We start from the raw sequence: 27,093 nt of genomic DNA, 5'->3' as shown, positions 1-27,093 counted from the left end.
GGGGGGGGGGGGGGGGGCTGAGACAGCTTGAGTTAATAAGGATTATGTAACAGGGGCCTTGATGAGTTTTTCCTCAAAACAGCTGTTGCCACCCTTCTTCTACCTGATTAAAGTGTTCCACTTGCAACAAATCCAGCGCCGCGCTCTGCTCGACAGACGACAGAGGGAACACACCCCATCTGCAGGAAAGTGCCGTGTCGAAGGCTCATTTTTCATACCCTGTTCTGTAAACCGACCGCGGGCTCCCGTCACGTCTCACACTGTGTTTCAGGTTTGAGCAGCATGAGCGTTGTTTTTCAGAATGACATCTCTATTCTATTCTATTGTAATTCTGTGTAAAGTACCTGTAATTCAACTGGACAAGAACCAGATGTTGAGCGGCTTTGCCAACACACCAGCTGGTGACACTGAACCAGGAGCCCAAAAAAGCTGTATTTGTGACACATCTGCCTCCTATTCAGCACTCTGTTTATTCATTTTTGAACTTGTGAACTCTGAATTTGGTGTCGCTGTCTAGTCATTGGGCACAAGGTCATACTCTTGTCTGAGCCGGTCCTGTGTAACACACCTGGACAGGAATTGGGAATTAAACACAGATTAGGACTTGGACTGTATCAGTGCAGTACTAAGAGCATTTATTTATTCACTTTTGTTTGTTAATCCTAAACCCCTCTGACCTCAACACAATTGAATTCAACACAAAGTATTAGCTGAAGATGCTACTGCTACAGTGTGGTGTCTCAGTCGTGACCATATGTTGTTTTCCTGCTGTAGGTGAGAGATGCCGAAGCTTCATCGATTTGGCCCCGCCATCAGAGAAAGGTGAGAGCCCACTGGTCATCAGTTAGAAATAAGGCTTCTCCTTCAGTAAGAGAATCTATTGTTAAATATTCACAGGAAACATGAAATGATTGACTGTTACTGCAGACCACTTTCTGAATGTAATTATGTCAGACCCGTTGTACTTCAGGCCTGTTCTGAAACATCAGTAAGAAGGGAGACTGCGGTAGCGTAAATCAGGTTTATTGTATTACGGAGGCATCCCACAGACATGGCTATGAGCAAAGCAGTGTAATGGCTAGAGGACGCACATCCACTTTGTTCCAAACAAATTCATCATGTTTGTCAAATGTCCCTTAAATCTTTAAGGTGATCATTTAGACGATGGCAGTGCAGTACAGTCTTCAAAGGCAGAACTGGAACTGTAGACCTAACAGTGAAGTTAAATATACATGTTCTTAATAACTGTACCTCTGTATTGTAAGTATTATATCAAACATTAACAATAATTATCCACTGAGCTATGGAGCCTTCTGTAACATCCCATTTCCCAGATTCAACAAGCACGTAACTTTCATTTTGTGCATTGTCCTTTTGATATGAAACCATTCGGGACACAGGTGCAGCCACACACACGTGCTGTTTTTGCTCTTGGGATTTTCAGCTGTGTTGACAGTCATTTGAGAAAGTGCTCACTTCCTCTGTAAAGTGACTGAACAGCAAGAAAGACTACGAGAGAGATGCAATTACACTTGGCTTCATTCACTGGGAAGCTGAATAAGATTTGGAGTAGACTGCTCTGACATCCGTTGAAATTCAGCATCTTGGATATCGGTTAACATCAGCCTCTATTAGCTGCCTGAGGAACCTCTGAGACTGAGTCTAAATCGTCCACTTGTCCATAACATGTCAGTGTGTGTTTTAAGACTGGTATTAAAAGAAAGATTCACAGTTTAATGTAGAATTGCCCCATTCAACATTCAACATTAGCCACTCTTTATAAGTAAAGGGACAAGAAATAACTGCACTGTGTACATAGGCTGAGTTATTGTAATATACTGTTCTATCGCACTGTTAGTAATATCACATTTATATTTGAAATGTTAAAGATCCCCTCCAGACATTTGTTAAGACAGATACAGATTTTGCCCATTCAGAGGTTTTCCTGCTGGACACAGGATGTCTCCTACTTCACTGTAAAGTCTATTCTACCTAACTATTTGTGATGTCACAAATCATGCTTGTAAGCTCCGCCCCTTAAAATCTGTTTTTCAGTGAGCACAGAGAAATTTTCCACTTTCAGTAGACGTATAAACATCCTTCTAGTGTCAAACTCTGCACATACATTAGTGTGTACAGTGGAGCTCCATCATCTAACTGTAGGAACAGGAAGAAAAACACACTTGAACTATTTTACTTATCATATCAAATGTGTCCATTTTGCAGGGATGCTGTGGCTGTCGCTGGTTTCTGAGATGTTGTACATAGTGCTGCTGGTGGTGGGCTTCAGCCTCATGTGTTTAGAGCTGGGCCACTCCAGCAACGTCATTGATGGACTCAAGCTCAACGCCTTCGCTGCCGTCTTCACTGTGCTCTCAGGTAGTCCCATTTTCTTTGTTATTAACCGAAAGGATGTGAGTGTCTCCTTGTCTATTGTCAAGTGTTTGTGATTCCAGTTTCCATGGCATGAAAACAAAGCAAAGTACCTTTGCTTTTAAAATTAATGCAGAAGATGAAGTGAGCCGTCAAGAAAAAGAGGCTCTCCCAGAAAGCTGCATCTCACAAGATTAGATTTTTCTTTTTTTTGTTTCTGCAATGATACTAGATTTAAAATCTATGACATAGGAGCTTCATACATGAGTCACGTTGACAAGTCATCAGGTGAAGAAATGTTACTTTCTTTCAGTGATGATAAGTTGAAAGCAGATTCCAATTAGGATGGTATTTGTTTTGCGAACATTTCAGAATGAAGCATAAACTGACATATATTTGTGTGTACATGAAATGGCTTTACTGTGCTCGTGGAAACAAAACATACTGTTTTTGAAGAATTCTTTGTGCATATTTAGAACCGTATGTCATGCAGCCAGCTAACCAGTCGCCTATATTATTTCAGGTCTTCTCGGCATGGTGGCTCACGTGATGTACACGCAGGTCTTCCAGGTCACTGTCAGCCTCGGACCACCTGACTGGCGGCCCTACAACTGGGACTACGGCTGGTCCTTCTGGTACGGCTCCACAGTCACACAACAGAACTCAAAGTTCAAACTCATACTATTTCTGTTCACCAATATCATATGAAGCCCCGCTATGTAAATAAAGCTAGATCAGCTCACTCATTAGGACACCAGATGAGGGATTCCATTCTGCGTGTAGCAGCCCCAAATAGTTGCCTTGTATCTCTGCTCTCACCTCTCCCCAGCATCACTGTCTCTAATGAAAAAAGCCCAAAGCTCTCATGTTACAGCAGGATTAGGCTTTGGTGTCCAAAGCCCCAATACAGGCGTGATTGAAATTGCATAAGAGGATAATATTTCACTCCTTTACAATATGCTCAGTATGCTGAAAATTGATTTTAGAGACTAAACAATTCTCGACCTTTTGTAGGCATTAACCAACCTGTGTGAAAAGTACATGAGACAGTGATTTGAACGCCCATGACTTAAAGTGTGATTGACGCTAATCTCAGCAAACAAAAATATTGAGGGGAAAATGTCAAAATGCAATCTGGATTGTGTCCCTACACCGATGCTCGCCGACAACAGAGTCACCATATGTGCCGAATGATAGGCTGAATTTCTCTTTGCTCTGTTTTCTTTCAGCATGGCCTGGGCCTCCTTCACGTGCTGCATGGGTGCATCAGTCACCACACTCAACTCCTACACCAAGACCGTCATCGAGTTCAGGCACAAACGCAAGACCTTTGAGCAAAGCATCCGCGAGGAGCACGCACGGGAGGCTTTCGGATATTTCCGGGAACGCTCCGTGCACTCCATCTCCAAATCTGTGGAGGTTTATTCCAGCCAGACACCAAAAAGCACCAGGAAAACTCCCATACCTGCTGACTCTCTGGACCTGAGTGACATTGCAGGATCTTTGGGGGAAGAACAGTGTTGAAGTAGGGGGCATTTCTCTCAGTGTGGCAACTTGACTGGCGGAAGCACTGTTGTTCACCTGTGGTCGGTGTTTAGTACGGGATGAACACCTAATTGGATTTCACATCATTAGCTCCGTCTGATACAATTAAACGCTGCCTTAATTGTGGGTGTGTTGTTGGTATCGGTAGTCATGGAGCTTCAACTCACATAGGAGCTAGCTTCAAACTGGAAAAAGTGGACTAATCTCATGGATAAAGGTGTTTTCTCTGTTTGTGTAACACAATGTAGATATAAAGGAAACTGTTAATTACACCCATATAAATGGAGTGAGGGTCTCTCAGATGCTAACAGCCTTATTAAACATGTTTCAGTCAATGAATGAATCAATGCAAAGACGGTGTCAGTTGAACTGGTTTTTATTGATTGTTAAATAAAGCCTCAAATACTTCCTGCAGATGATGTGCCTACATATAGAAATTGTAAATAAGTTGTGGAACGTAAGTGTGCAGTATTTTTGTACATGGATTGGTTGTGAAAAATTGTGTCATTTTTCTTTTAGATGTTCACGATCTGTTATTGTCTCACGAAGCCCAAACGAGCATATGCAACACAGTGGTTTTGTTTTGTGAAACCAGTGTGAACCATGTCCGAAAAAACTGCAGAGAAACTTACAACAGAGACCTTTGTAGCAGGAAAATTCATATGAACAATTGGCGTTATAGGTATGATCAACAGTGAATATAGTATCACACATTTCCAGTGCAGTATGTCATTTTCATTTAATGTTTCTACTCTGATTAGATAATAAATACTCACTTCTGTGAGGACGTCTCTGTTCAGACGGTTTCAGACAAATATGCTGGATATTAGTCCCCCTCCATTCAAAATTGTGTTTTAGTTAGTACTGCTTAATGTCCACTAGGGGTGGTGGGGCATGTTGATATGCTAGGTTACTTCTTGTCATTATTCCTGACACAGCAGTTTAGCTTTTTGAGTAGCATAGATTTTCTTTGCCCTGTGTTTGCCTCTAAGGCTTCAAAGAGCCTATCCACTGATTGGTGGATGTTTACCTGAGCGGAGGACTGCAGGTAATGTAAAAAAATGTGAGTTTATATTTTTGTTTATTGTAAATTTGAATCTAAAAATATGCTATAATCATTCAAAGATATGGCAGAAAAGAACAGTACTGTCTGTGCTCTTTGTAGTAAAGATGCATTGATGATGATCATTAAGTATAAGGTTTAAGTAATTCATCGTTCAGACTATAAGGTACTTAATGACGAAAACCAAATGTGATTTTAATTGACATTAGTGTATTAATATTACAACAATAAACATAACTTTTTTTTACATATTAGTCTACCATTATTTTGGAAAGCCTGATTTTATACTAATGTTTGTTTTTGTGTTATATAGTAAATACATCATTCATCTGCGTTTAGATATTTTCAGGGCTTTTGTTTGTTTTTTTGGTTCTCTGACTTGATGCACATCTTTGGTTACTTCACAGAGTTTGACACCCATACGTTGAAGGGAGAGCATTTCTCTGTGCTTTAATTTTGAGTTGATGGCGTGTGCACAACTAATGGAAGCCACTAAAGGTCCAGTTTGTATCTGTCCTGATTGGGATTTTTCAGTCGGGGAAAGGGCTAGATGGAATTTTTAGAATTTTTAACAAGGTGATTACATTGTTTTGTGGAAAAAAACATATAAGACACAAGTTATTATTCAAAGCAGAGTATTTTAAGTAAGTCTTAAACATGTCTGGAGGGAGTCTTTAACATGACTGAAGAACCACTAACCAAGAACGACATTTGAGACAGCTTTGATAAAACTCAATGCCTAATGTATGGCATTGTATACATAATCCCTACAGAGGGCAGTGTTGTATTAACAGAAATCCTGGAGACTATATTTTTGTGTTGTTTATTTTTAGTTTGGTTTCAGAAGCCATTTGTTACAAGTAAATGAAATGCAGGTGACTAATGAATTTATTTTTGTTATTTATTTATTTTTATTTCCATCTGGAGTTCATCTACATTTCACAGAGAATATATATATACAGTACAACTGGTGTTTATGATGCAAATTAAATTATAAATGGCACAAGATCAGGCCATCATATACTTATTTATCATATATACTATCATAAAAACATAAATATATTCCTTAAAAAGGTGCATGAAGAGGTGGACCTGCACTCTCTCCCCGCCCTGCTGCAGTACCTATTTCAGTACTCTATTCTTTTGCGTGTACAGCAGGACTGAATGTATTGCAATTGAGAAAAAAAGCACCCCCAGATCTGTACTTTTAACTGATACTAATCCATCTATGGGTGGCAACACAAATCATAAACTGACAAGTGTGATTTCAGTTATCTTAAAAAAATCCATTCTATTATTCTTTTCCGTTCCTCGCTCCGTGGTAAGATGAAGTCAGACCCCTTTGTTCAGTAACCGTCATCATACTCATTCTGGGCCTGCTGCCGGGCCAACATGGCCTGTATGAGAGCGCTGGAGCCTGCGGGCGCTGAGTTTTGTGTGGGGACCTGTTGAATCTTGTCCTCTTCCTCAGCTCTCTGCCTGGCTTGCATGACTTGCATCATAACACTCGACACAGAAGATGGCAGGTCATCTATATCATCTGCTCCGTCCCCCTCTGCTCTTTGTCTGGCTTGCATGGCCTGTGTGAGTGCGCTGGAGGATGACGGGCGTTTAACAGGCATCCGGTCAAAATCTTCATCCTGGTTGTCAGCTCTCTGACGGGCCAACATGGCCTGAACCAGAGCGCTGGAGGTGGAGATGTCGGACGGAACGGGCACTCCACCTGCTCTGCCTCTCTCCTCCTCCTCTTCGAGCCGCTGGCGAGCGAGTAAGGCCTGAACCATGGCGTTTGAGTTGGACTGACCGCCCGTAGAGTGGTCATCTAAACGCCGGTTGGTGTGCTGAAGGAGAGGAGAAAATATGCAGGGAGGTTGATAGACAAATCTCAGGGTGAAAAGGTGATTTAGTTGAGAGAATCTAAACAACAAACCTTTTTTTGATTCTTCTGTTTGTATTTTGGGTTAGATTTCTGGAGGTTCTGGAGCTTGTCCAACAAGAAGGACTTGTCTTTCCCCTCCTGGTGAGAAGAACAGAGAGAAGGATAATAGCCATGGCTGAAAAATGAATTTCAAATGCATTAAAGGTATAAACAGGCATACCAACTGGGTACCAAATAAAGGAAAAAAACAGACAAAAGCTCATTTTTAAGGATGTAAAACACTCACGTTAACAATCTGTTGTCTCAGTTGACCAATAAGCTGCTTGCGGCCCTGAGTGACTTGCCAGAAGATGTATATAATGATTCTGAGAAGGGAAACATGATCAAATACATGACACAATATCATAGACAACATTTGCATAATGACACAAATATGCTAAAATGCATACAGGCACACATTGTTTCAGTCTGTATCAGTTTATGTTTTAATAGTCCAATAAATAAACAACACTGTTTGTCTTTATATAACTGAACTGAGCACCATGGTTTCCCTGCCTGGCTGTGCTTAATGCCCCAACAAACCTTAAGATCAGTGATCTGAGAGGTGACTCCTTTGGACATGACAGAGAAACAAAATATCTGATATATATAATTTGCATTTCAATTTTAACAAACGTTAGCAGCGAGGTTCTTAGCAAGATGAATCCTAATGACTTTGGTGATCTCCGACTTCCCCTTGTACTACCATGAGGTCAAATTTTCAGTTTTCAAACATCTTGGTTTAAAACCTACAAACTACTGACGTTTACATTAGCCTCAATGGTACTTTGTTTTTAATGCTAATGAGCAAAGCTCCAAGTTACTAAATTAGCCTTGAGGTGAGATTGCTTTGTCAATAATAATTTCTGAACAGCATATAATAAGACAGTACATTGTGGTTGTTCTTTCTTGTTGTGTTTAATCTGCAGGCTCAGAATGAGATTGTGTTTGTGTTTACAGCTGGATTTTGTCTCAGAACAATACATATAGCCCATGAAGACGTGTGTGTGTGTGTGTGTAAACACACAACATAGCACTTGCACTATGTACTTACATGATGATGAGTGTGATAAGAAAGTAGAAGATTTCACTTCTGATGACATTTTGGTAGATCCATACAACCCACTGAGAAGCAGGGATCTCCTGCAGGTCATCTATCCAGACTCCCACCACACTGAAGGTACTGTTGAGTCCCCGAAAAGGACCACACTGCTCTGAGGGAGTTAGCCTAAAGAGCAGGACAAGATGGACAAAACAAGACAGAGGTTTGGTTTGGGGGAATTTGTGTACTTGGTAAAGAATGCAGCATGTGACTGCTGGGGTTCTGTTATAATTTTGTTCTGAAGGTAATGATCTTCTTTGACTCCAGGCTGCTAATGTGACATAAAAGTTTATAATGGTCGAAACAGGTCATGTCCTCGTACCTCCAGGCAGTGTATGCAACAATGGACAGGGCTCCCACAAAGAAAGGGAAGAAGAGGAGGGCGATGAAGATGGTTTGCATCTGAGCTGCTCTGCCTGTCCGCCGTGGGGGCTGGCAGTTCTGGGTCAGGCTGACCTGGGGACGTAGTAATATAACATACGTACATTAACATGTGAGGACATATAACACAAACACAGTTTTCACTCATTATTCTTGCAATACCTTATTATTAAAGTTTACAAAAGCATGAGCTCATTTCAGCCTGAACATCATATCTATTTCACTGCATAATAGGAAAGATGGAGATCTCATCAGAGCTCTGAATAGCATTGCTTCAGAGGTCATTCAGCATGTTCATGAAACATTCAACAACACCAGATCCAGCCTGGGTCAAATTTCCAATCATACTGAATTCATTTACTCTTCGATTGATTGGTTCAATGCAACCAAAAGGTTTACGCCATAAATCACACACTCTGCCTGTATTTTCCATATCACAAAATAAAGCATGCTGTCAATGTGATGGAAAGATTTTAATTAATTATTGAACCAGGTGCACAAATAGAGTAATGTGAGCCTATAACAGAGCAGCTTGGGCAGCGATGACAGTGTGTCATCATGACAGTTTGGTTTACAGTCGCCAAGGCCTTAACCGTACAAGTATTTTACCTTCTTTAAGTAAAACAAGATGAAAAATTTGAGGATCTGGATGGCAGGCAGCAGAGGAGAGAAGTAGATTCCAATCCTGTGGAGAGAAAACAGAGGATATATTAGCACTGAGACCAGGAGAGAAAACACAGGTCCTGATTTTAATTACATTGAGGTTTTCAGTGGATGTATTGTTCCTACCAGGCCAGCGTCTGTGCGTAGATCAGTTCAAGAACATTTCTAGCTACGTCAAACTCTGGGACCCCCAGACGTGGTAACAATCTGGTCCCAATCACACTGTTACAAAGAAACAATGAATATGATTTACATCTGAGGTTCACTTCCCCAATTTCTATGACTCCGAAGAACACAAAAAAACTTTAAATGTGTACTGTAACTCACTTGCTAAGAAACTCTCCAAAGAAGGATCCCAACATTAGAAAAAGGAAATCAACAATGACCAGACGGTACAAAGCCTGTCCCACCATGGACTCCCAACACTGTGGAAAACACATTAAGTTGATGAATGAGTCTCTATATCAATGTCTACAGATGACACTAATGTTGGTGTGTTTAAAGATGACAATTGAGGATTAATGCTTGTCAAACATACCGAAAACTTCTCAGCCACCACATTCATCCAGTAGTAACACAAGACAGCCAGAATGGACATCTTGAGTAACACATTTCTGTAAGCGTAAAAAGAAAATCATTATATTTTTATCATGTTATTAAGCATTATTGATGCTTGAAGGAATAGTTTGATATTTTGGGAAATATTTTTTGCTTTCTTACTGAGAAGTAGATGAGAAGACTGAAACAACAACAAAACATTTATTCACATATTACTGCAAATGCAGTGGTTTAGTTCAAAATAAGTTCAATTGTTTTATTCTGTAAATCTTACTTTAACAGCTGCAAGAAATAGCCTAACAGGCTTCATACTGTGTATTAGTGATGCTCTCTGAGTTCATCCAAATGTACACATAAATCATCCACTGCCACCCACTTATTATTATATTATATATATATTATTATTTTCTCTGGTTTAGAGACCTGTACCCACATGGACATTTCACTCCACACCTACTAGTCCCTGTAGGATAAATTGCCTTTTGAATGATTTAAGGTGATTTCTATGTGCTGCATTGTTGTACTGTATGTATAGCAAATACAAGGTGTAAAAGGAATATGACGCCATTAACAGGTGACCAATGGAAACGCATGTTTCCTTGAATAAAATGAGAAATGAAATTTCTCTGGGTTTAAAACATTTGGGATAATGTAAATACACAAGTCTCACAAATGAGATATAACATATGAATTAGTGAGCTTTAGAGGAGCTGGTAGGTGATTTAGCTTTGGACATAGCCAAGCTATCTGTTTCCTTGTTTCTAGTCCCTATACTAAGCTAAGATAAGCTAATTGGCTGCTGGCTCCAGCTTCCTATTGAGCGGACAGATATGAGAGCGTTATCAATCTTCTCAACTAACTCTCTGCAAGAAAGTGAATGAGCGAATGTGCCAAAATGTCCAAGAAACATATTTCTTGATCCTATGTCCTTGAATTCATGTGCAATATGATGTCATCAGAAGGGAAATCATGCTCCCTGCCTAATAGAAACGAGACTTCCTGCTATCTAACCTGACTACCAGAGCGTAGATCTGTCCGCGCAGGCTGGAGTAGTGCTCAAACTTGTTGAAGAGGGAGTAGAAGAGCGGCACAACCAGGTTCATCAGAGACACCACAAAGGGGACCAGGAGAGTCTCTGCCTCTCGAAGCAGAGACCAGTTGGCAGCATCTGTTGTTTGCTAAAAAGATAACAGATGGAGGTCAGATCAAGATAGTGCTAGATGATGAATACTACATGCAATTAAATAAATCAAACCCTGCACTTTCCGGTAAATGACTCAACACATTCCTGTCAGAAAGCTGGAGGCTTATGACACACGCTGATAAGGAATTTGACCATGCCATAAAGTATTATCATATGCAGTTTCTCTACATAGGAATACAAAAGGAACTGTGTGTCTGAGGACAGTTTTCTGTTAATATTGATTTTAATGGAACAACATGACATTTTCCAGAATGAGAAGAAACCTTTTTATTGTTCTCTGCAGTCTAAAGCCAAAAAAACAATGCAATTTAACAATAAGACAAATTATTCAATCTTGACTTGTCTACCTGCTGTTCATATTGGCAGAGATAATAGATGCTAGCTCCACAGCCAACAGCCAAACCGGTGGAGAGGAGCCAGGAACCCAGATGAACCCCAAAGTGCTTCAGCTTTTCAGAGAGGGTTAGCAGCTCCCTCTGGGCCCTCTCTGACAAAGACTCCTGAAGAGATGGCAAGAGGACAAACATGGCGATTAAAAATAATGAGATGTGTGATGGGACTTTAAACAGGATTTAACCTCTGAAAGCTAATTGTCTGGCATTTGTTAAAAGCTTATTGTGAAAATATTATTTGCAGCTAGAGTGGATTTCCAAAATGCAACCACAAAGCTAAGAGTAGAAGATTGAAAATGTGAATTAGTGGATATGTGCTATATTAAATAGGTCATTTAGAGTTTCTTACTTTAGATATATTTAATGATGTGTAGGTGAAATGATCCTGTAATAAAAAACAACTCTCTCCTGACTTGGTCTTGACTGATAAAAGTGGGTTTGTAACACAAGTATTATTCACCTTGAGTTGGACACGTAGGTTGTTCTTACGCTGTCTCACTGCTCTCTCATTGGTAATGCTAAAATCCCAGCTGCACAGAAGCTGCCATGCACTGTTTGAAACTGCGTCTGCTAGTACATAGTTTTCCTTGAATGAGCTGGCCATGCTGTGTGAGTATAGAGACAGAATGCAAGAATAAGTAAGGTGCTTTTATTTGTATTCAAACTACTGTTAACTTTAAAAAATTAATTAATTAGAATTAAACCTTAAAATTAGAGGGGTAATTTCAAGGAAATGTACAATAAACCCGAAGTACTGTAATTAGCTCTATTCCATTAGTTATTAAGACAAATGGACTGACCTGAAGATAAGTGCAATTCCACACAGCACCATGTAGACAGCAATGGTGAAGAAATAGGCCAACTGCATGTTGTAGTCCACCAGACCCATCAGGGTTTCATTGCTGTAGCCACCATAGTACATGACAGTGTAGTTGAAGTAACCCTAGAGGAACCAAAACACATTCACTACATTGGAAAATATGTAGTCATGCTGCCATAATCCACTTAGATTAATTAAATGTCAAATAAGGTTGGTGACTGTGTGAAGTAATTTGCTGAGCATCTATATGTTAATTAATCCTACATTAATTGATTTTGTTGCTCTTTTAGCTCTGTTTTGGTCGCCAACAACCCTTGAGGGATTTTTTGGGCTCTTTTGCTGCTAAATGCATTTTGAAATGAGGCCAATGCGAGCAGAAAGAGTAAACCAAAACAGTAAATCTGCAGCCCTAAAACCAAAATAATTCACTGTAAGAAACTAAAAGGCTAACTAAAACAGCTTTAAATTATGCAATGTATATCAGGGATCACATGGTATGGTAAAGGTATGTGGTGAGAGCCTCCACTTACAGCCCCAGTCAGTATCTCCAGTCCTCTGAAGCTCACATTCGGAGGTATGTTGGGTGAGGGGTCGTAAACAAGCAGCGGGATGGTGATGAAGCCAAAGTTGATCAGGAAGGAGAAAATGTTGAACATGAGCAGCCACTTGAGGAACAGGAAATAGGAAAGGACGCTGGTGCCAAACTTGCCTCCTATCTCTTTCATGATGCCTTGCCACACCTCCAGGGTCTGCCTGGCTGACCTTATGCTGTAGCCGCACCTGCGTAAGGACTGAGAATGCAGCTTGTTACATGTATAGCAATACAAGCTGAGGTCATGAACCAGACGGCTATATATACAAATGATTTGTTTATGTATGGTGTTGCGGTATTTTGTCTTATAATTGATGAAACACTCACCAATGACACATTCTCAGAGCAGTCTGCAAAACATGTGAACTGGCGAGATTGCTTAGCAGACTTGAATGCCAGTACTTGGCTCCTGTGGAGGTAATAAAGAACATAATTTGGTATTTCCAATAGGTTTTGCAACAATGATGCTGCACTCTGCAGAAAAACCTTTGACCTTTCATTTTAATACTTTCTTGTGTAATGTACCTTGAAAGAAGGGTTCAGTGTTTATTATGTGTGTGTGTGTTCGCTCACATATATAACTTTTCCTCCAGTGGTCTATATCGCAACACAAGACTACCACTTTGTCTTTGCATACAGAATACTTGTTTTATGGTCCTCATCAGGGTGTAATAGTTAACTCAGTACCTCAGAATGACGTGGACAAGAAAGCTTATCAACTTTAACTGCTTGTCAGTCAAAACCCACCTGATGTGTTTCTTCTCTTCAAAGCTCATTGCAAGGTCTCGAATGGCCCGAATTCGGTCTCGTGTTGACAGGGCAACAAGTTCCTTGACCAGGTTCTGTTCCTCTGTCACATAAAGATGACAAGACAAGCCGATCCGGCATCACACTTCACATTGCACACATCCACAAAAATAATCTGACAACCGGCACAGGATCTTACCATCCTCCATCTCGTCCCTGATGGCATTCTCTGTGAAAGCTAGATGGGTAGGATCTGTGTTAGGAAACATGCTCATCCTCCTCATTGCAATTCCCCTCCATCTCATTGTCATGTTACCTGGATAAACAAACAAGGAGAAAAGAATGTGTTTTTGCATACAGGATGGCATTTTTAAATGTAGCACCTGCAGCTGCTAAACATTTACTCTCCCATCACAGATATCAGCTTTCTTCTCTTTATAATTTCCTGGTTAACTGATTGCACAGAAACTTTGAGATGTGTGTATTACCTACCGTAAATGTACGGATTGAAAGCACAGCTGATAGCAGTGCAATATAAAGTAAAAGCTAATTCGGGTGCTATTATAGCACTGACTTTACATTATCTCAACTCCTGATTAAACCTATGATACTGTAGCTGTTGGAACCTCAGCCTTTCACACCATCAGGGATTACTGACTACCAACTGTGATAAATGATCAAATGGAGTATGGCAATGCTTTACAGTGTAGTTAAGTTGTATTACAACATGCTAACATGCTAGCAAGTCTGTGAGTCTGTAGCTTATACTGTCAATGGGCTGTACTTAGACACAGCAGTGCTTTGAGCTAAATGTCAGCATTAAAATGCTAACATGCTGATGTTTACCATGTTTATCACCTTAGTTAAGCTTGTTAGTATGGCAATGTCTTACAGTTTGGTTTTACAGGCATTTGGTCAGAAACCAAAATATTGGACAAATTAAAATTGTGATCTGTTTGATTGTCTGAACCTGATTTAATGGCAAGCCATCCAATAGTTGTTGAGAGATCTCACTCTACAAATTTCAGCTTTATGGAGGTGTTAGAGGAAAGATCAGGGGTTCACCAATAGGATTCATCCTCTGGGGACCATAGTTTAATATATTTCAGTCTGGAATAAAACGGTAGGACAAATGAGGACTGACTATTATGGCTTGTATAGCTACAAAAGATCCATGTTCAAAACACGTAGAACATGTTTTTCATGATGAAAACACAAGCTAAAGGCTGGCCAGTAATTATACAAGGATTAAGTTACATTACATCACGTCAGCCACAGCGCAGTTATAAATGCCTGAGAACAATAAATGTCCACTCTTTTCCCCTTTTACAGACACATGTACACAACCTTTAGATTGTTACTTCAGCTTCAGATAGCATTTTCCAAACAATCCCCTTCCCCCTGTTTTATTTTCTTTGCCAACTTCCTTGTCTTCCCTCTCTTTTGTTGTTGCGTGGAGCCTCCATTAATAATTACCCAGCTGGATTTTGCTACGTTGATTGATAATAAAAGTCAACAGGTCAAGATGAATGACTCATTAATTTAAATGTTTTGTCCTGTAATGGACTAACAACTTTGTGTGAGTATTTAGCAATAACATAGCAACAGTGTGAGCACTTTAGCTGTAAAGACTTCGACTGTGGAAAGAAACTATTATCTACAGTATTTAGTAAGATTAGTTTCACCATTACCTGACATTGTAGAAGGAAGAACAGAAGGCGGTCGATCAAACTGAGAGGCAGGGGGGATTTGGAACGTACTGTGATCTGAATAAAAGGTTAGCAGATAAAGTATCAACAGAACGGTCACTTAGCAACACATAAAGACACTTAGAAATACTGCAGAGCCAACAACACTAAGTAATGTTGCTTTTATATGATACAATGCAGCATAGACATCAAAATGTACACAGACTTGTTCTAAACTGAGCTCAGTCACGAAGGCCCACTCACTGAGGTCATGCTGCCATGAAGGACTCCCGGGGCGCGTTGAGATGAGGCCCATGGGGATGCTCTCTCTCCCCCTCCAGCTCTCCTCCTGCCAGCCCCCCCATGGTACTCTCCCTGAAGCATCATCGCTCCTGGTCTGACCTGTCAACGAGTAATGTGCGTCCTCCCTGGCATAGGGGTTAGTGTGGTGGGTTTTGCTGGAAGACATAGACACAGAACAAATAAAGATCAACTTTTCATCAGTGAGGTCATACTGTTTGTGTTTAGAATACCTTAAAGCACTGTGGTTGTCAGTTCATGAAAGAAACTGATATTTCAAGTCATGGTTACGTTGTCATTGTCTGCAATTAAACAAGTGTCATAGATATGACTGCTATGGAGGTGATGTTTTTCTCCTGTGAGTAATTTTGAGGATATGATATCCTACAAGCAAGTATAGGATTAAACTTCAGACACCAATGAACTAACATATTTGCCTGCGTTTTTTGAAGAAACTTTAGACCTCAAAGTCCTTACCCAAAATAAGAAAAATGCATTGAATCACTCTTACAGCCCAGGATATAGCCAGGATAAATACCATTTCCACACAGCTGCCTGTTCCGTAAGGACATCCTGTTCATTCTTTTATAGTACAGTATGCCCTTAGATAACACACAGCACTCATTCAAACACATTCCTTGATCAATTAAAATAAGGGAAGCGTTTCTTTTCTTTTAGGATAAATGATGATGCACATTTGAAGACAGAACCACATTTTATGTTATTATATTACCACAAACCTTCTATCAATTTCCAGAGTCTCGCTGTCATGGTAGGCAGGGTTGAAGAATCCTCCGTTGCTGTAACTTGTCATGAGATCCTTCAAATTGATCCTTTTGCTCTTCTTTGAAAACAACAATCCTTCAGCTCAGCAGTCGCTCTTCAGTATGTAGATGTTTGTATATAGTTCCAGCTGTAAACTGGGAAAAAAAAAACCTTGCTAAAACACAGATATCTGTAAAAATGAGATCACGAGAAATATTTCATTATGTTATATTCAGACTTCAGTTGCCAGCTAAGACAACTTAAATACAGTAGTTGCATCACATGTTGAGGCCAAGTGCCTTTCTGTGCTCAGAGTGACATTGTCGGGGGGATGCATGTGTAATTTAATCTCTTGGCCCCATCCTCATCTGTCCATCATTAATTCATACTGTAGGTTTTGTTTCAACCACATGTAGTAGCCTAGATCTATGGGTGTCACACAGAACCAGGATAGCAGAGTAGGAAAATCTGAACAACAGTTCACAGAAATCTACAGTCAAATCCACAATGGAAGTTAGAAAGAACAACTAGTGGGACTACAAACAGATTTACTATCACATCATGAAAAATGCTCATGAACTATATTCTGCAATCTTTACAAATGCTGCTTACCTGGTGAATGTGTTGTGATCGTGAGAGTATACACAGACGTAAGTCCTGACAAAATGCTGTAGAGCTGCAGAGGAGGAGTAACCTGAGAATCAGCCTGAGAATCAGCCTCAGAACCAGCGTCAATGAGATAAAAATACGGACTGTCTGGCTACCAGGAAGTGTGTGCTGAACTACCTCATAAAGGTAAAAGTCCACTGCTTCTGAAGAGGCCATGTAAATCCCATGTGAACACTTTGCATGGTGACTAAAATAATTAAATCCCTAAGGCTAAAAATTAATTGGGTGTCCAAGAGTTCATGTTGTATCTGCTGACCTGTGGAGCTTACTGATAGAGGTTGTCTACAGATAGATATAATAAGTAATGAATGAATACATTAGTGAATAAATAGATAAGGTAGATAAATAATCTGCAACCCACCAACAGCTAAAAAGTAGGTGCTCTTGCAAACTAGATATAAAGAACTATATAATATAACTCACCAAGTAAAGGTAAATTCCCATGGCCAGGACATATATCAAGGACCAGGGCAGCCATACAGCCCTTTATATCACACTTTCAGCATGGGTTTTATTTGCTTTGCACAACTGGTAAAGGTCAGAGACTACACACAAACACACAAACACACACACACACATAAAAAAAACAACTTATAGGATATTTAATATTTATTGCGTTGTACACATTATTATTTCTTCTCCCCTCTTTTTTTTGTTTTTACCTTAAAACTGCCTCTAACTTAAGGAAGTTTAGGTTACTTGTCATGAGGATAAGCCTGTAAATACTTGCACAATGTCTTCTTTGGCCTGGAGGGATAATAACTTTGATAAAGATTATCTCAGAGACTTGAAATTTATAATCATTGCTACAAACATGGAGTGCATGGAGTCTGTCTGACCCATTTAGCAACCAAAACTCAGTGTCTGCATTCATCTTTTTAATGTGTCTATTAATTATTACGATCTAACACATATTAAGTTGATAAAAATCAACTTAATTTAAATATATATTTTAAAACCAGTAAAATATGACAGAATGAGATAGAAAAAGGTAGGCTACAGTAAAATGACAAATAACATGAAAATAGTTCAAATATATATTTTAAAACCAGTACAATAAGAATAAAAAATAGGAAAACGATAAAATCACATAAATGAATTTAAAAAATACATGTATATATATATATATTAATACATATCAACATCATTCAAATATATATTTTAAAACTATTGACAGTATATGTTTAAAACCAGTAAAATATGAAGACATATGAAAAGAAACAACAAAATGAAATGGATTAGTAAATATTGTAATTCTTTTAAAGACGTAATAAGAGAGAAACAAATAGGAAAAACCAGTAAAATGATTTTCAAACCCGGTTGAATAAGATCAAGAAATAGGTGCAAGGAACAATCAAATGAAATGAACTAATAAAAATCGAAATACAGTCAACTGAGAGACAGGCACATGAAGAGCGAGCTGAGGGCTGCTGCGGTCCCTATCCACATTCAGGAAGTTGTCTCTGGAAAAAACTGAGTTGTCTTCCTGACGGCGGAGTGTCAACTCCCTGTTGACGAAGTCTGCCAGGTTAATTGTTGGCTGATAGAAATACTACTCAGTGCGTCGAGGTTTTTATTGTATCGGAAAGGGGAACGATGGAGGTCGACCCAGGTAAACTTAGCGCAGTACTTGTGTCTGCAGCTACCCTTGCTCATAAACCAGGTCCATTAAAACTTCAGCACTAGCTCAGCAGCTAGTAATGCTAGCCTCAAACTTTGTATCAAATAGCCGCTAACAACTTTAACTGCTGGTTAATGATTTCTAAGGAGAGGATATTTGGAAGAGTACAAGTTACCACGTTTAGGGGTTGTATAGTTTTGTCTCTGTACTGTGTCGAAACTTTGCTGTGTGCGTTTCTCTTTGCTGGGTTTGCTCCTTCGTTAGCCATTGTCTGATGCTGGATAAGTAGAACAAGAGAGACAATAACTGTCAGTCAGTCTGTTGCTCGCATTAGAAACACACAGGTTATTTAGAGGAAGCAGCACCTTGCATTACTGATGTTATAACTCTGCAACAGGCACATGTATATCATATTGGCACACAATAATAATAATAATAATAATAGTCACATGTACACATATTTATCAATAAAGTATCCTTATAAGACATGATGACCTATTGATACATGAATTGTGAATATCTTTATTTTGACCTCAGTGTATTAAGCATACTGTAAATATCGGATTTAAAATGCCATCAGATGTGTTTTGCAGTGGTGTTTTTTTCTTGTTCAATTCTCTGTCACAGAACAATATCCATAACTACATTTAGTAGTTAATTCAGTCCACAGGTCAAAGGTTATTACATTTCACTATCCATCAGTTTTAACCATGTTTTAACTGGAGGGCTTTGGTAGCTGAATGGTTGCAGCATGTGACACATAACCGCAACATTGCTGGCAACCTTTCTTCTGTCTTTCTCTTATTGTCATACTGTTGAAAATGCCAAAAAAAACCAATATATGTATATATATATATATATAAGGGATAAAAAGTTGTAATTCTGTTAAACTGTGGTAGCCTTCGGTACTACATAATCAAACATCCTAACTCTGTAAGATCTAATCATATTTATTAACCCCCTTCAAGTCTTCTACACAGATCGCAGTGGAAGAGTCACCAGTAACCCACTGTTGGACCAGCTCCCCAGCTACCAGTCCCTGCTGTACCGCAGGAAGTCATCGACTTCTACCGCAAAACGAAGAAGCAGCTCCAGAGGGCGACTTGGCTCCTCCGGGAGTGGGAAATGGCACGTGAACACCTTCAGTAGACAGGAGGAGAAACCGAAGAGTCAGACGGAGCAGAGATCCATCAGGGAATTAGCCAAGAGCATGGCCGAGAAACGCAGAGACAAGTAGGAACAACATTATAATAGTATGTTTACTGTCTTATTTCCCGTTGTAGGCTATGTTTAAAAGGTACAATGTATCTGACTGTTACTTGTTAGGACCCAGCGCATAGAGGAGGCTGGAGACCTCAGCAGTTGGAGCCAGTTGAGGCAAAGCACCCGCAGGTATCTGAGGAGGCTGAAGGATGATGCCCAGGAATGGCTGAGCTCCCTGAAGCTGTGGAGGGGAGACATCCACCTGATAGAGGGTGAGCCTCAGAGGCATTCATTGATTTCTATTCAGGGTGGCTGACATGAGTAAATGTACCTTTGCTGTAACAGAAAGGGTTAAAGACAGTGAATTTCTTTCTCTCTTCTCATTTACGTTCAACAGGGATGTTCGGCACAGGGATCCTGTCTTACTTCTCCTTTCTGCGCTTCCTGGTCATGCTCAACTTTATCATCTTTTTGCTCATGTTCAGTTTCGTCATGTTACCCATCATCGTCGCCCCCCATGCTTCAGGGAATATCACATACAACCAGAATGATGGTGAGAGGACGCTTTGTTTGTGTCAAGCTAGAGCGTAAATTAAGCATAAAACGGTTTTAAGCAAATGCTGTCCTGTGTTTCACTACAGGGAGTGTGTGCAGTGTGTATCCAAGCAGTGCCCGTCGAGGTCTGGTCATCTTTCATGAGCACATTAATGACCTGCTGTCTGGTGGAGTAAGTCCTTGTTAGATATTGTTTAATGGTCTCTGGAGAGGAAAAAATAAGGCGTTTGGTTTCCTAACTCCCCTTTTGTGATCTGCAGGGCTTTCTGGAACAGACCTATCTTTTCTATGGCTACTACAAGGTGGACAAAATCTACTTTCCAAAGACCACTTACAATTTGCCGCTGGCCTACTTGTTGGCCACTATAGCCTACCTGCTCCTCAGTCTCATCTGGATTGTTAAAAGGTACCGAAAATTGCAAACTCGTGAAGAATAACATTTATTTGACAGATCAGTTTCTGATGAACTTCTCTTCAAGGTCTGCCACAGGATTCAAACATAACCTGGTACAGGATGAGGACCGCTTTCAGAGCTTCTGCAACAAGATCTTCGCCGGTTGGCACTTCTGCATCACCAACGAGAACACCTCGAAGCTGAAGAGAAGCAGTTTACTCTATGAGCTCAGGGTTAGTTGATTGAAGAATTTAGCAGCAGCAATAAGTTAGGGGCAGACTGAAACTTGACTGGTTGGCGGAGGCATACAACCGTGGGGCTCTACTCGGTCATGTGGACTGACGTAGTTGAAAGTTTACCTGCATGAAACTAAAATGACATGTTCTCATATCCCCAGACGGATCTGGAGGAGGAGAGGATCAAACAGAAAATAGCAGATCGCACCCGCAAAGAGAAGTGTCGGATTTACCTCCTCCGCCTCATCCTCAACCTGTTTGTCATCGGTGTTCTGGCTGGTTGCTTCTACAGCATTTATGTAGCCACCATCTTCTCACAGGGAGCCCAGATGAATAATGTAAAGGTATTGAAATGATGCCGACCTCCATGGCTAGAAACTCATTCCAACTTGAAACCTGTCCAATTCGTCAAATTTAGACAAAAGCTTTAAACAGATGTCAGTAGGCATCAGAGGTTTAAAAAAAAAAAGGGAAAGCTTTGTGACACTGTTTCCTTGGTTGCAGGAGAACTTCATTGTGGATCTCATCTATGAGTATCTGCCCTCAATTGTTATCACCTTGGCCAACTTCATCACCCCCCTCCTCTTCTCTATCATCATCAATTATGAAGATTACTCGCCTGCATTCGAGATACGCTTCACTCTCATGAGGTACAGTCCACTCACTGACCACTTACTTTTCCTCTCTCTTAATGGTGATGTTACCTTGAAAAGTAAATGCATTAGATGACGAACACTATTATAGGAACATGCATATTTGCTATTTAAAGATTTATCTAATTCATTTCAAAAAGATTTACACAACAAAAGTTAATATGACACAAATGTGTAACACAAATAGCTGTAATACCAGTGACATTGGCTGAATTACTGTCTTTTAAAACATGTACTCTATTACTTTCTTTCCTTCTTTTTCTCTCTTTTTCCTTCCTCCTTCCTGTCTTTGCAGGTGTGTCTTCATGCGGTTGACCAGTATTGGGGTTTTGCTCTTCTCTCTCTGGTCTCAGATCACCACATGTAATAAAGGGGAGACCTGCATCTGTGGCTATAACCATTTGCTTTACTCTGTAAGTCATTTTCCTGCAATCCACTGTGATATACATTAATTTCCTACGATATCCTCTGTCAACATGCACACCTGTAGCTCAACGCTTAATGATGTCCTAAGACTGAATCTTAAGGCATTTCATTTGAGAATGTTTTATGTAAATCTCTTTAAATGTATTGTAGTGTCTTATATTCTAAGTATGTTCTATGTCTTTGTTGTTGTCCACAGTGTTGGGAAACCCGTGTGGGCCAGGAGATGTACAAACTCACCATCTTTGACTTCATCATCATTGTCGCGGTCACCATCTTTGTAGAGTTTCCCAGAAAGTAAGTTTTCATCTTACCAAAAATCATCTCATTAGAAACTTTAAAACATCCATTAGTGTAGTTTTGTAAACAAAATGTGATCATCTTGATGCATTTCAGGAGGCATAGCCTTAAAAAAGTGTTCTTGTGTATTTTTATTCCCAATCCCAATATTCTTGCCATTCCTCTGGTAATACTTTTAGGTGGAAATCTTACTCATCATTTGTTCTTTAGTCATTTGTAACAGTGTCTCTGTGTTTCCCCTGTACTCCTCAGGCTGATAGTGAAACACTGTGACTGTGGCCTGGCCAAGTGGTGGGGTCAGCAGGAGTTTGCTATTCCTCAGAATGTGCTAGAGATCGTCTACGGTCAGACCATCTGCTGGATCGGCACATTCTACTGCCCGATGCTGCCTGCCATCTGCACTATCAAATACTTCTTCATGTTCTATATCAAAAAGGTGATTTTTTTTCTTCTAACATATTCACTTACACATTTTTTTTTTTACAGGGATCAAAGTCAGAAGTAGGGTTTTCGACTGCTTTCTGTTTGTTCATAGGTCTCATTGATAAACAACTGCCGTCCAGCCACACGTCCGTTCCGAGCCTCCAGCTCCAACTTCTTCTTCCTTGGTGTGCTGCTGATAGGCCTGGCTCTGGCCTGTCTGCCTGTCACAGTTAGTGTAGCACAGTGAGTATTGATGCACTGTTGATTCAGTCTATTAGCTAATATAACATCTGCTTCTCTGCAGCTTGTTGTATAGACACCAGAGGTCAATATTTGTCTCATGAATATTGTTGTTAAATATAATTAGAGACAAGATATTTGTCGTTTATTTCCTTCGCATTGACTGTTGATGTTTCTCTTGGCATATATATATACTCATGCACGCATCCCTTGTCGCACAGAATAAACTGTTCCAAGGCCTGTGGACCATTTGTTAATTACACCACCTCCTGGGAGGTTCTGCCAACTACAGTATCCCAGCTACCGCACGGTGTCCAAAGTCTCCTCTACGCTCTCTCCTCAGAGGCCTTCGCTGTCTCCTTCTTTGTTGTTACGTGGTACGTGTTCCCGTCAGGTGTTCCAGCATCGATGATCACGACATAGCTGAGGTTTTAACTGTCGGTAACAAGTGGTCTTTTCTCTCTTTCTTCTCCTCTGCAGTTTGGCCATGTTTTATGTGATCGCACTAGCCGGAGCTCACAAGAGAGTTATTAACCAACTAAGGGAGCAGCTAGCCATGGTAGGTTGACTAAAAATATGATGTCTTTCTGCCTTCTTTCTACCATATTTATTTTCTTAATCATACCACTGACCATGCTTGATCATCATTTGAGTTATTACCAAAATTGGGATCCACCATCTATGTGTCATTTTATTCCTCAGGAGGGCCGCGACAAGCGTTTCCTGATCCAAAAGCTGTGCCAGGCCCAGAAGCTCTCGGCTGTCAAATCTCCAGTGTCCAAATTCCAGCCCCGGAGCAGCAGAGGCAGCAGAAGCAGCCCCAGCTACCACACCAGCTTCTCCAACAATTTCGATGAAGGTGTGTTCCTGGCACACCCGCCTCCTGACTCCTCCACACATGTGTGAGGCAAGGGACTGATACTGCAGATACAAGTCTGGACAGATGGACGCCAGTAGAAAACAGTTTGAACAAATATCTTAAATGTTTTTTTTTTTTATTGTGAAAACACTACACAACTTGGGAGTTTCTATGGGCATGCGTTTATTAATTTGTCTTGTCTTCTCAGTGTTCTTTTGTTGACAGTCTGATTATTATAAAACTATTAAGAGGCCACAAAAGTATTCTTAAACCAAAACAGTCATTGCTGGCCAGATATTTTTGTGGTGTTTCCTACTGTATGTACTGTCATGTTTTCCTTCTGAGAAGGACTTACTATAACACTGGAGATGGAAAAACCTTTCTCAATTTTATGCACTTTAAATTTATTAACACTAGCGTTTTCTTACTTTTCTAACAGACAGAACAGTTTGTTGATTGTGCCTCTTGTGTGTTTTACATCTACCATTTAACATTATTAATCACTATAAGGTTGCATAACACTGCAAATAACTAGTACATTTCAAAATACTAAACTAGGTTCTTGATAACATTACTGTGACTTTTTTAAAAGACATAAACATATATGTATATATAACCTGTATAATCTACATCATGTACACTTCCCACATTAACAGAACAAAGACCCACAATCCTAACAGCAAAGCAAAACAAGACGGGAAGACATGCACATACACGCATAATATTTAATCATTTCTTTTTTTTTTAGAGTAGTAGTGTAGGAGAGTCTGTGGATTTGCAGTGTTTCAAGTTAAGTTTCTTAAATGCATTTGATGAAAAAAAGAATAATTCAACTACACGGATACCTTACTTTATTCTGTAAAGTATCTCAAAATATTTGCTGGATTAAAATTTCAACTCCAATAAGATAACCAATGTTCTACTTTAAAAAAAATCTTCTGAATTTTGGGGGAAGTGGGCAACCCTGTCTGGTACTCTCCATTGAAATCCCCCAGATGTAAGTTGGTGTTTGTATATTTATATAACTAATATACCTTTTCGATGGTGGGTATGTTAAAATGTTTTTGTTTTTTGCCTTTACCATTAAACTGTTTACGTGGAAAATAAATATTGAAATGTGTCAAATCTTCGTTGTGCTCAGTCCTTTCTCTCCTTTTATCCTCTACCCTCACAAAACCGTCATTAGCTTTAAATCATACCTCCTCCCACCCAGCAGAGGTCGCTGCTCCCGACGCTTTGTCCGCTCGTTGACAGCAGCTCAGCTGGTACGGAACCGGAGGCAGCGTGCTGTTGCTCGGCTCAGCGAGAGACCACTCAGCCAAAATGTTGAGAATTACGATCCGGGCCGACATGGGAGCCATTTGGGTGTTATTGTGTATCACCTATTCCCAGTTCTTGAGCGTATCGTCTGATGACATAGTGGTCGCATGCGGGGGATTCGTGAAATCCGACGTTGAAATCAATTACTCTCTGATCGAGGTGAGAGTGCAAACCTACCGGTTAGCTCGGTGGCTAACAGCTAGCTGGTTTATCGTAGTGAGCTAACGTTAGGTTAAAGGTTAAAGGCGGAGGTTCGGTTGAATGACAGTTTGAATGAAATGAAGACAGCAGCAGTCTACTGTAACTCTAAACTGGTTTCCTGTTGATTGTAAATATAATGTAGAGCTATAACGTTAAATGTAGTTTGACGTCCAGTTAGCCATCTGCTAGTTTGCTAGTTTGGGTGTTTTGTGTACGCAGCCAGGGTTGAATAAAAACCACGTATGTTAACGTTATATCGTCAACACCAGCGTTAATATATTTGTGTTACACATGACTTCTAAAACCTGTCTGTGGACGTGGAAGACATCCGTCCTAATCCCTGTTCATTCACAGGCTCCATGGGATTAGCCATTAGGCTAATTGGTGAAATGAACTAAATCCCAGATCGACTGGTCTGTTAGTTGATGACAACTGATAGAAATGACTGAACTAATTTACTATTAAATATAGTATTTAACGCAACAAGAGACTGTACCTCTGTCATAACATTTCAGGTTTAGTCCTTTTAATACATATTTTAATTATTATTCTGTCTTCTGTCATGCACAGATTAAACTCTACACCAAACAAGGTTCCTTGAAATATCAAACAGACTGTGCTCCTATCAATGGCTACTTCATGATCCCTCTCTATGACAAGGTATGAGATTCACTCCTTAGAGCACTTTTAACTCTTGTATTCACCGATGTGATTGCTTGTAACCTACAGACCTGTCTCTTTTACACAGGGAGACTTTGTGTTGAAGATTGAACCTCCTCTTGGATGGAGCTTTGGTAAGATTGTGTAGTCTGCTACATGCTCACATATTATTGTTATTTATGCCAGCTGTTGTCCAGGAAATGCAGTCTCAGAGGTTGTTTGCATTATCTACGTACATGCTTCTATGTCTTTTCAACTCTTTTTTTAAAACTCTGATCAGAGCCAACCAGTGTTGACCTCCATGTGGATGGAGTGAGTGACATCTGTACAAAAGAAGAAGACATCAACTTTGTTTTCACTGGATTTTCAGTCTCAGGAACGGTGAGGATTGTTATGGATTAACGACCTCATTAATGGAAATGTTTTTTGAAGACCCTAAAAGCTTATCTGTGCGTAAAGGGGTCTAAAATTTTGACTGACATTAAACAGTCTTGGAGCTTTATGCATGGTGAAAAAGTGCTCAGGTGTACAGAGTGAGGTTCAGTGTGTGTGTGTGTGTGTGTGTGTGTGGGGATAACGTTGCAGTTCTTACCTATGCACCAAAGACCAGAATTCTTTTTATTGCATTATCCAACCCTCTTTAGGCTCGTTCTTGGATCATTATAAGAATTAATTCATGTCATAATTAAATAACATTGTTCAGGTCCTGAGTAAAGGCCATCTTTTGGGTCCGGCTGGAGTAGAAGTCAGACTCAGCCGAGTGGGAACAGAAGAGAAACTCCAGAGTGTCATCACACAGCCTGGAGGAAAGTAAGTGACTCCCACCTTTCGGTTTCACAGAGTTTTACACCAGTGTTTCTGCAGTAAACACATGTCGTAAATTGTTTTCCTTTTTTGATCTTCCTAACACAGGTATACCTTCTTAAAAGTACTCCCTGGAAATTATGACATCACAGCTTCCCATCCCTCCTGGACTCTGGAGCAGGTTGGTACCTTCACCTCAGTTTTCATGAAGCTTCATCAACAGCACAGACTAAGTAGAAACATGAATGTAGCGTGTGTGACCTCGCCCATGCCTTTTTTATGCCGCTTTTAAAGATCCAGTGTGTAACATTCAGGAGGATCTTTTGGTATAAATGGAATATAATATTCATAGGTATGTTTTCATTAGTGTATAATCACCAGAAAATAAGAATCGTTGTGTTTTTGTTACCTTAAAATTAGC

General features: G+C 40.0%; 4 protein-coding genes across 4 annotated transcripts in view; 3 read left to right on the top strand and 1 right to left on the bottom strand.

Moving 5' to 3' along the window:
* LOC118326483 (germ cell-specific gene 1-like protein) overlaps positions 1–4,332 on the top strand; it is a 6,726-nt gene extending 2,394 nt beyond the window's left edge. Inside the window, exons 2-5 of the mRNA XM_035659484.1 lie at positions 775–822; positions 2,227–2,379; positions 2,897–3,008; positions 3,603–4,332. Of these exons, the coding sequence (XP_035515377.1) occupies positions 775–822; positions 2,227–2,379; positions 2,897–3,008; positions 3,603–3,897 (608 nt within the window). The 3' untranslated portion in view covers positions 3,898–4,332. The remainder of the gene's footprint in view (positions 1–774; positions 823–2,226; positions 2,380–2,896; positions 3,009–3,602) is intronic.
* A 1,571-nt stretch (positions 4,333–5,903) lies between these two features.
* Positions 5,904–16,292, bottom strand: tmc5 (transmembrane channel like 5). The gene is made up of 20 exons (XM_035660517.1): positions 16,087–16,292; positions 15,311–15,504; positions 15,050–15,124; positions 13,558–13,674; positions 13,359–13,461; positions 12,939–13,020; positions 12,550–12,810; positions 12,000–12,142; positions 11,660–11,804; positions 11,155–11,307; positions 10,615–10,781; positions 9,584–9,659; positions 9,373–9,470; positions 9,172–9,267; positions 8,992–9,067; positions 8,324–8,457; positions 7,954–8,127; positions 7,147–7,225; positions 6,912–6,998; positions 5,904–6,822 (listed from the first exon to the last, which is right to left on the bottom strand). Exons 1-20 carry the CDS (start codon positions 16,158–16,160, stop codon positions 6,328–6,330), a joined length of 2,829 nt encoding a protein of 942 aa, XP_035516410.1. The 5' UTR covers positions 16,161–16,292; the 3' UTR covers positions 5,904–6,327.
* A 1,934-nt stretch (positions 16,293–18,226) lies between these two features.
* Positions 18,227–24,806, top strand: LOC118326906 (transmembrane channel-like protein 7). Its single transcript, XM_035660067.1, has 16 exons — positions 18,227–18,392; positions 19,370–19,634; positions 19,728–19,876; positions 20,002–20,157; positions 20,246–20,331; positions 20,420–20,565; positions 20,639–20,786; positions 20,951–21,133; positions 21,294–21,439; positions 21,738–21,855; positions 22,065–22,162; positions 22,418–22,601; positions 22,701–22,831; positions 23,050–23,205; positions 23,309–23,387; positions 23,531–24,806. Exons 1-16 carry the CDS (start codon positions 18,377–18,379, stop codon positions 23,732–23,734), a joined length of 2,265 nt encoding a protein of 754 aa, XP_035515960.1. The 5' UTR covers positions 18,227–18,376; the 3' UTR covers positions 23,735–24,806.
* Positions 24,807–25,010: 204 nt separating this feature from the next.
* nomo (nodal modulator) overlaps positions 25,011–27,093 on the top strand; it is a 16,679-nt gene continuing 14,596 nt past the window's right edge. The window contains exons 1-6 of the mRNA XM_035660066.1: positions 25,011–25,166; positions 25,779–25,868; positions 25,957–26,002; positions 26,149–26,249; positions 26,572–26,678; positions 26,781–26,853. Coding sequence (XP_035515959.1) covers positions 25,011–25,166; positions 25,779–25,868; positions 25,957–26,002; positions 26,149–26,249; positions 26,572–26,678; positions 26,781–26,853 — 573 coding nt within the window. The remainder of the gene's footprint in view (positions 25,167–25,778; positions 25,869–25,956; positions 26,003–26,148; positions 26,250–26,571; positions 26,679–26,780; positions 26,854–27,093) is intronic.

The sequence above is a fragment of the Morone saxatilis genome, unplaced genomic scaffold, assembly GCF_004916995.1.
Source record: "Morone saxatilis isolate NCDOM2014 unplaced genomic scaffold, NCSU_SB_2.0 Contig17, whole genome shotgun sequence".
Classification (NCBI taxonomy): Eukaryota; Metazoa; Chordata; class Actinopteri; family Moronidae; genus Morone; species Morone saxatilis.
The sequence above is the reverse complement of the archived record's forward strand: the minus strand, read 5'-3'. Positions and strand labels throughout refer to the sequence as shown.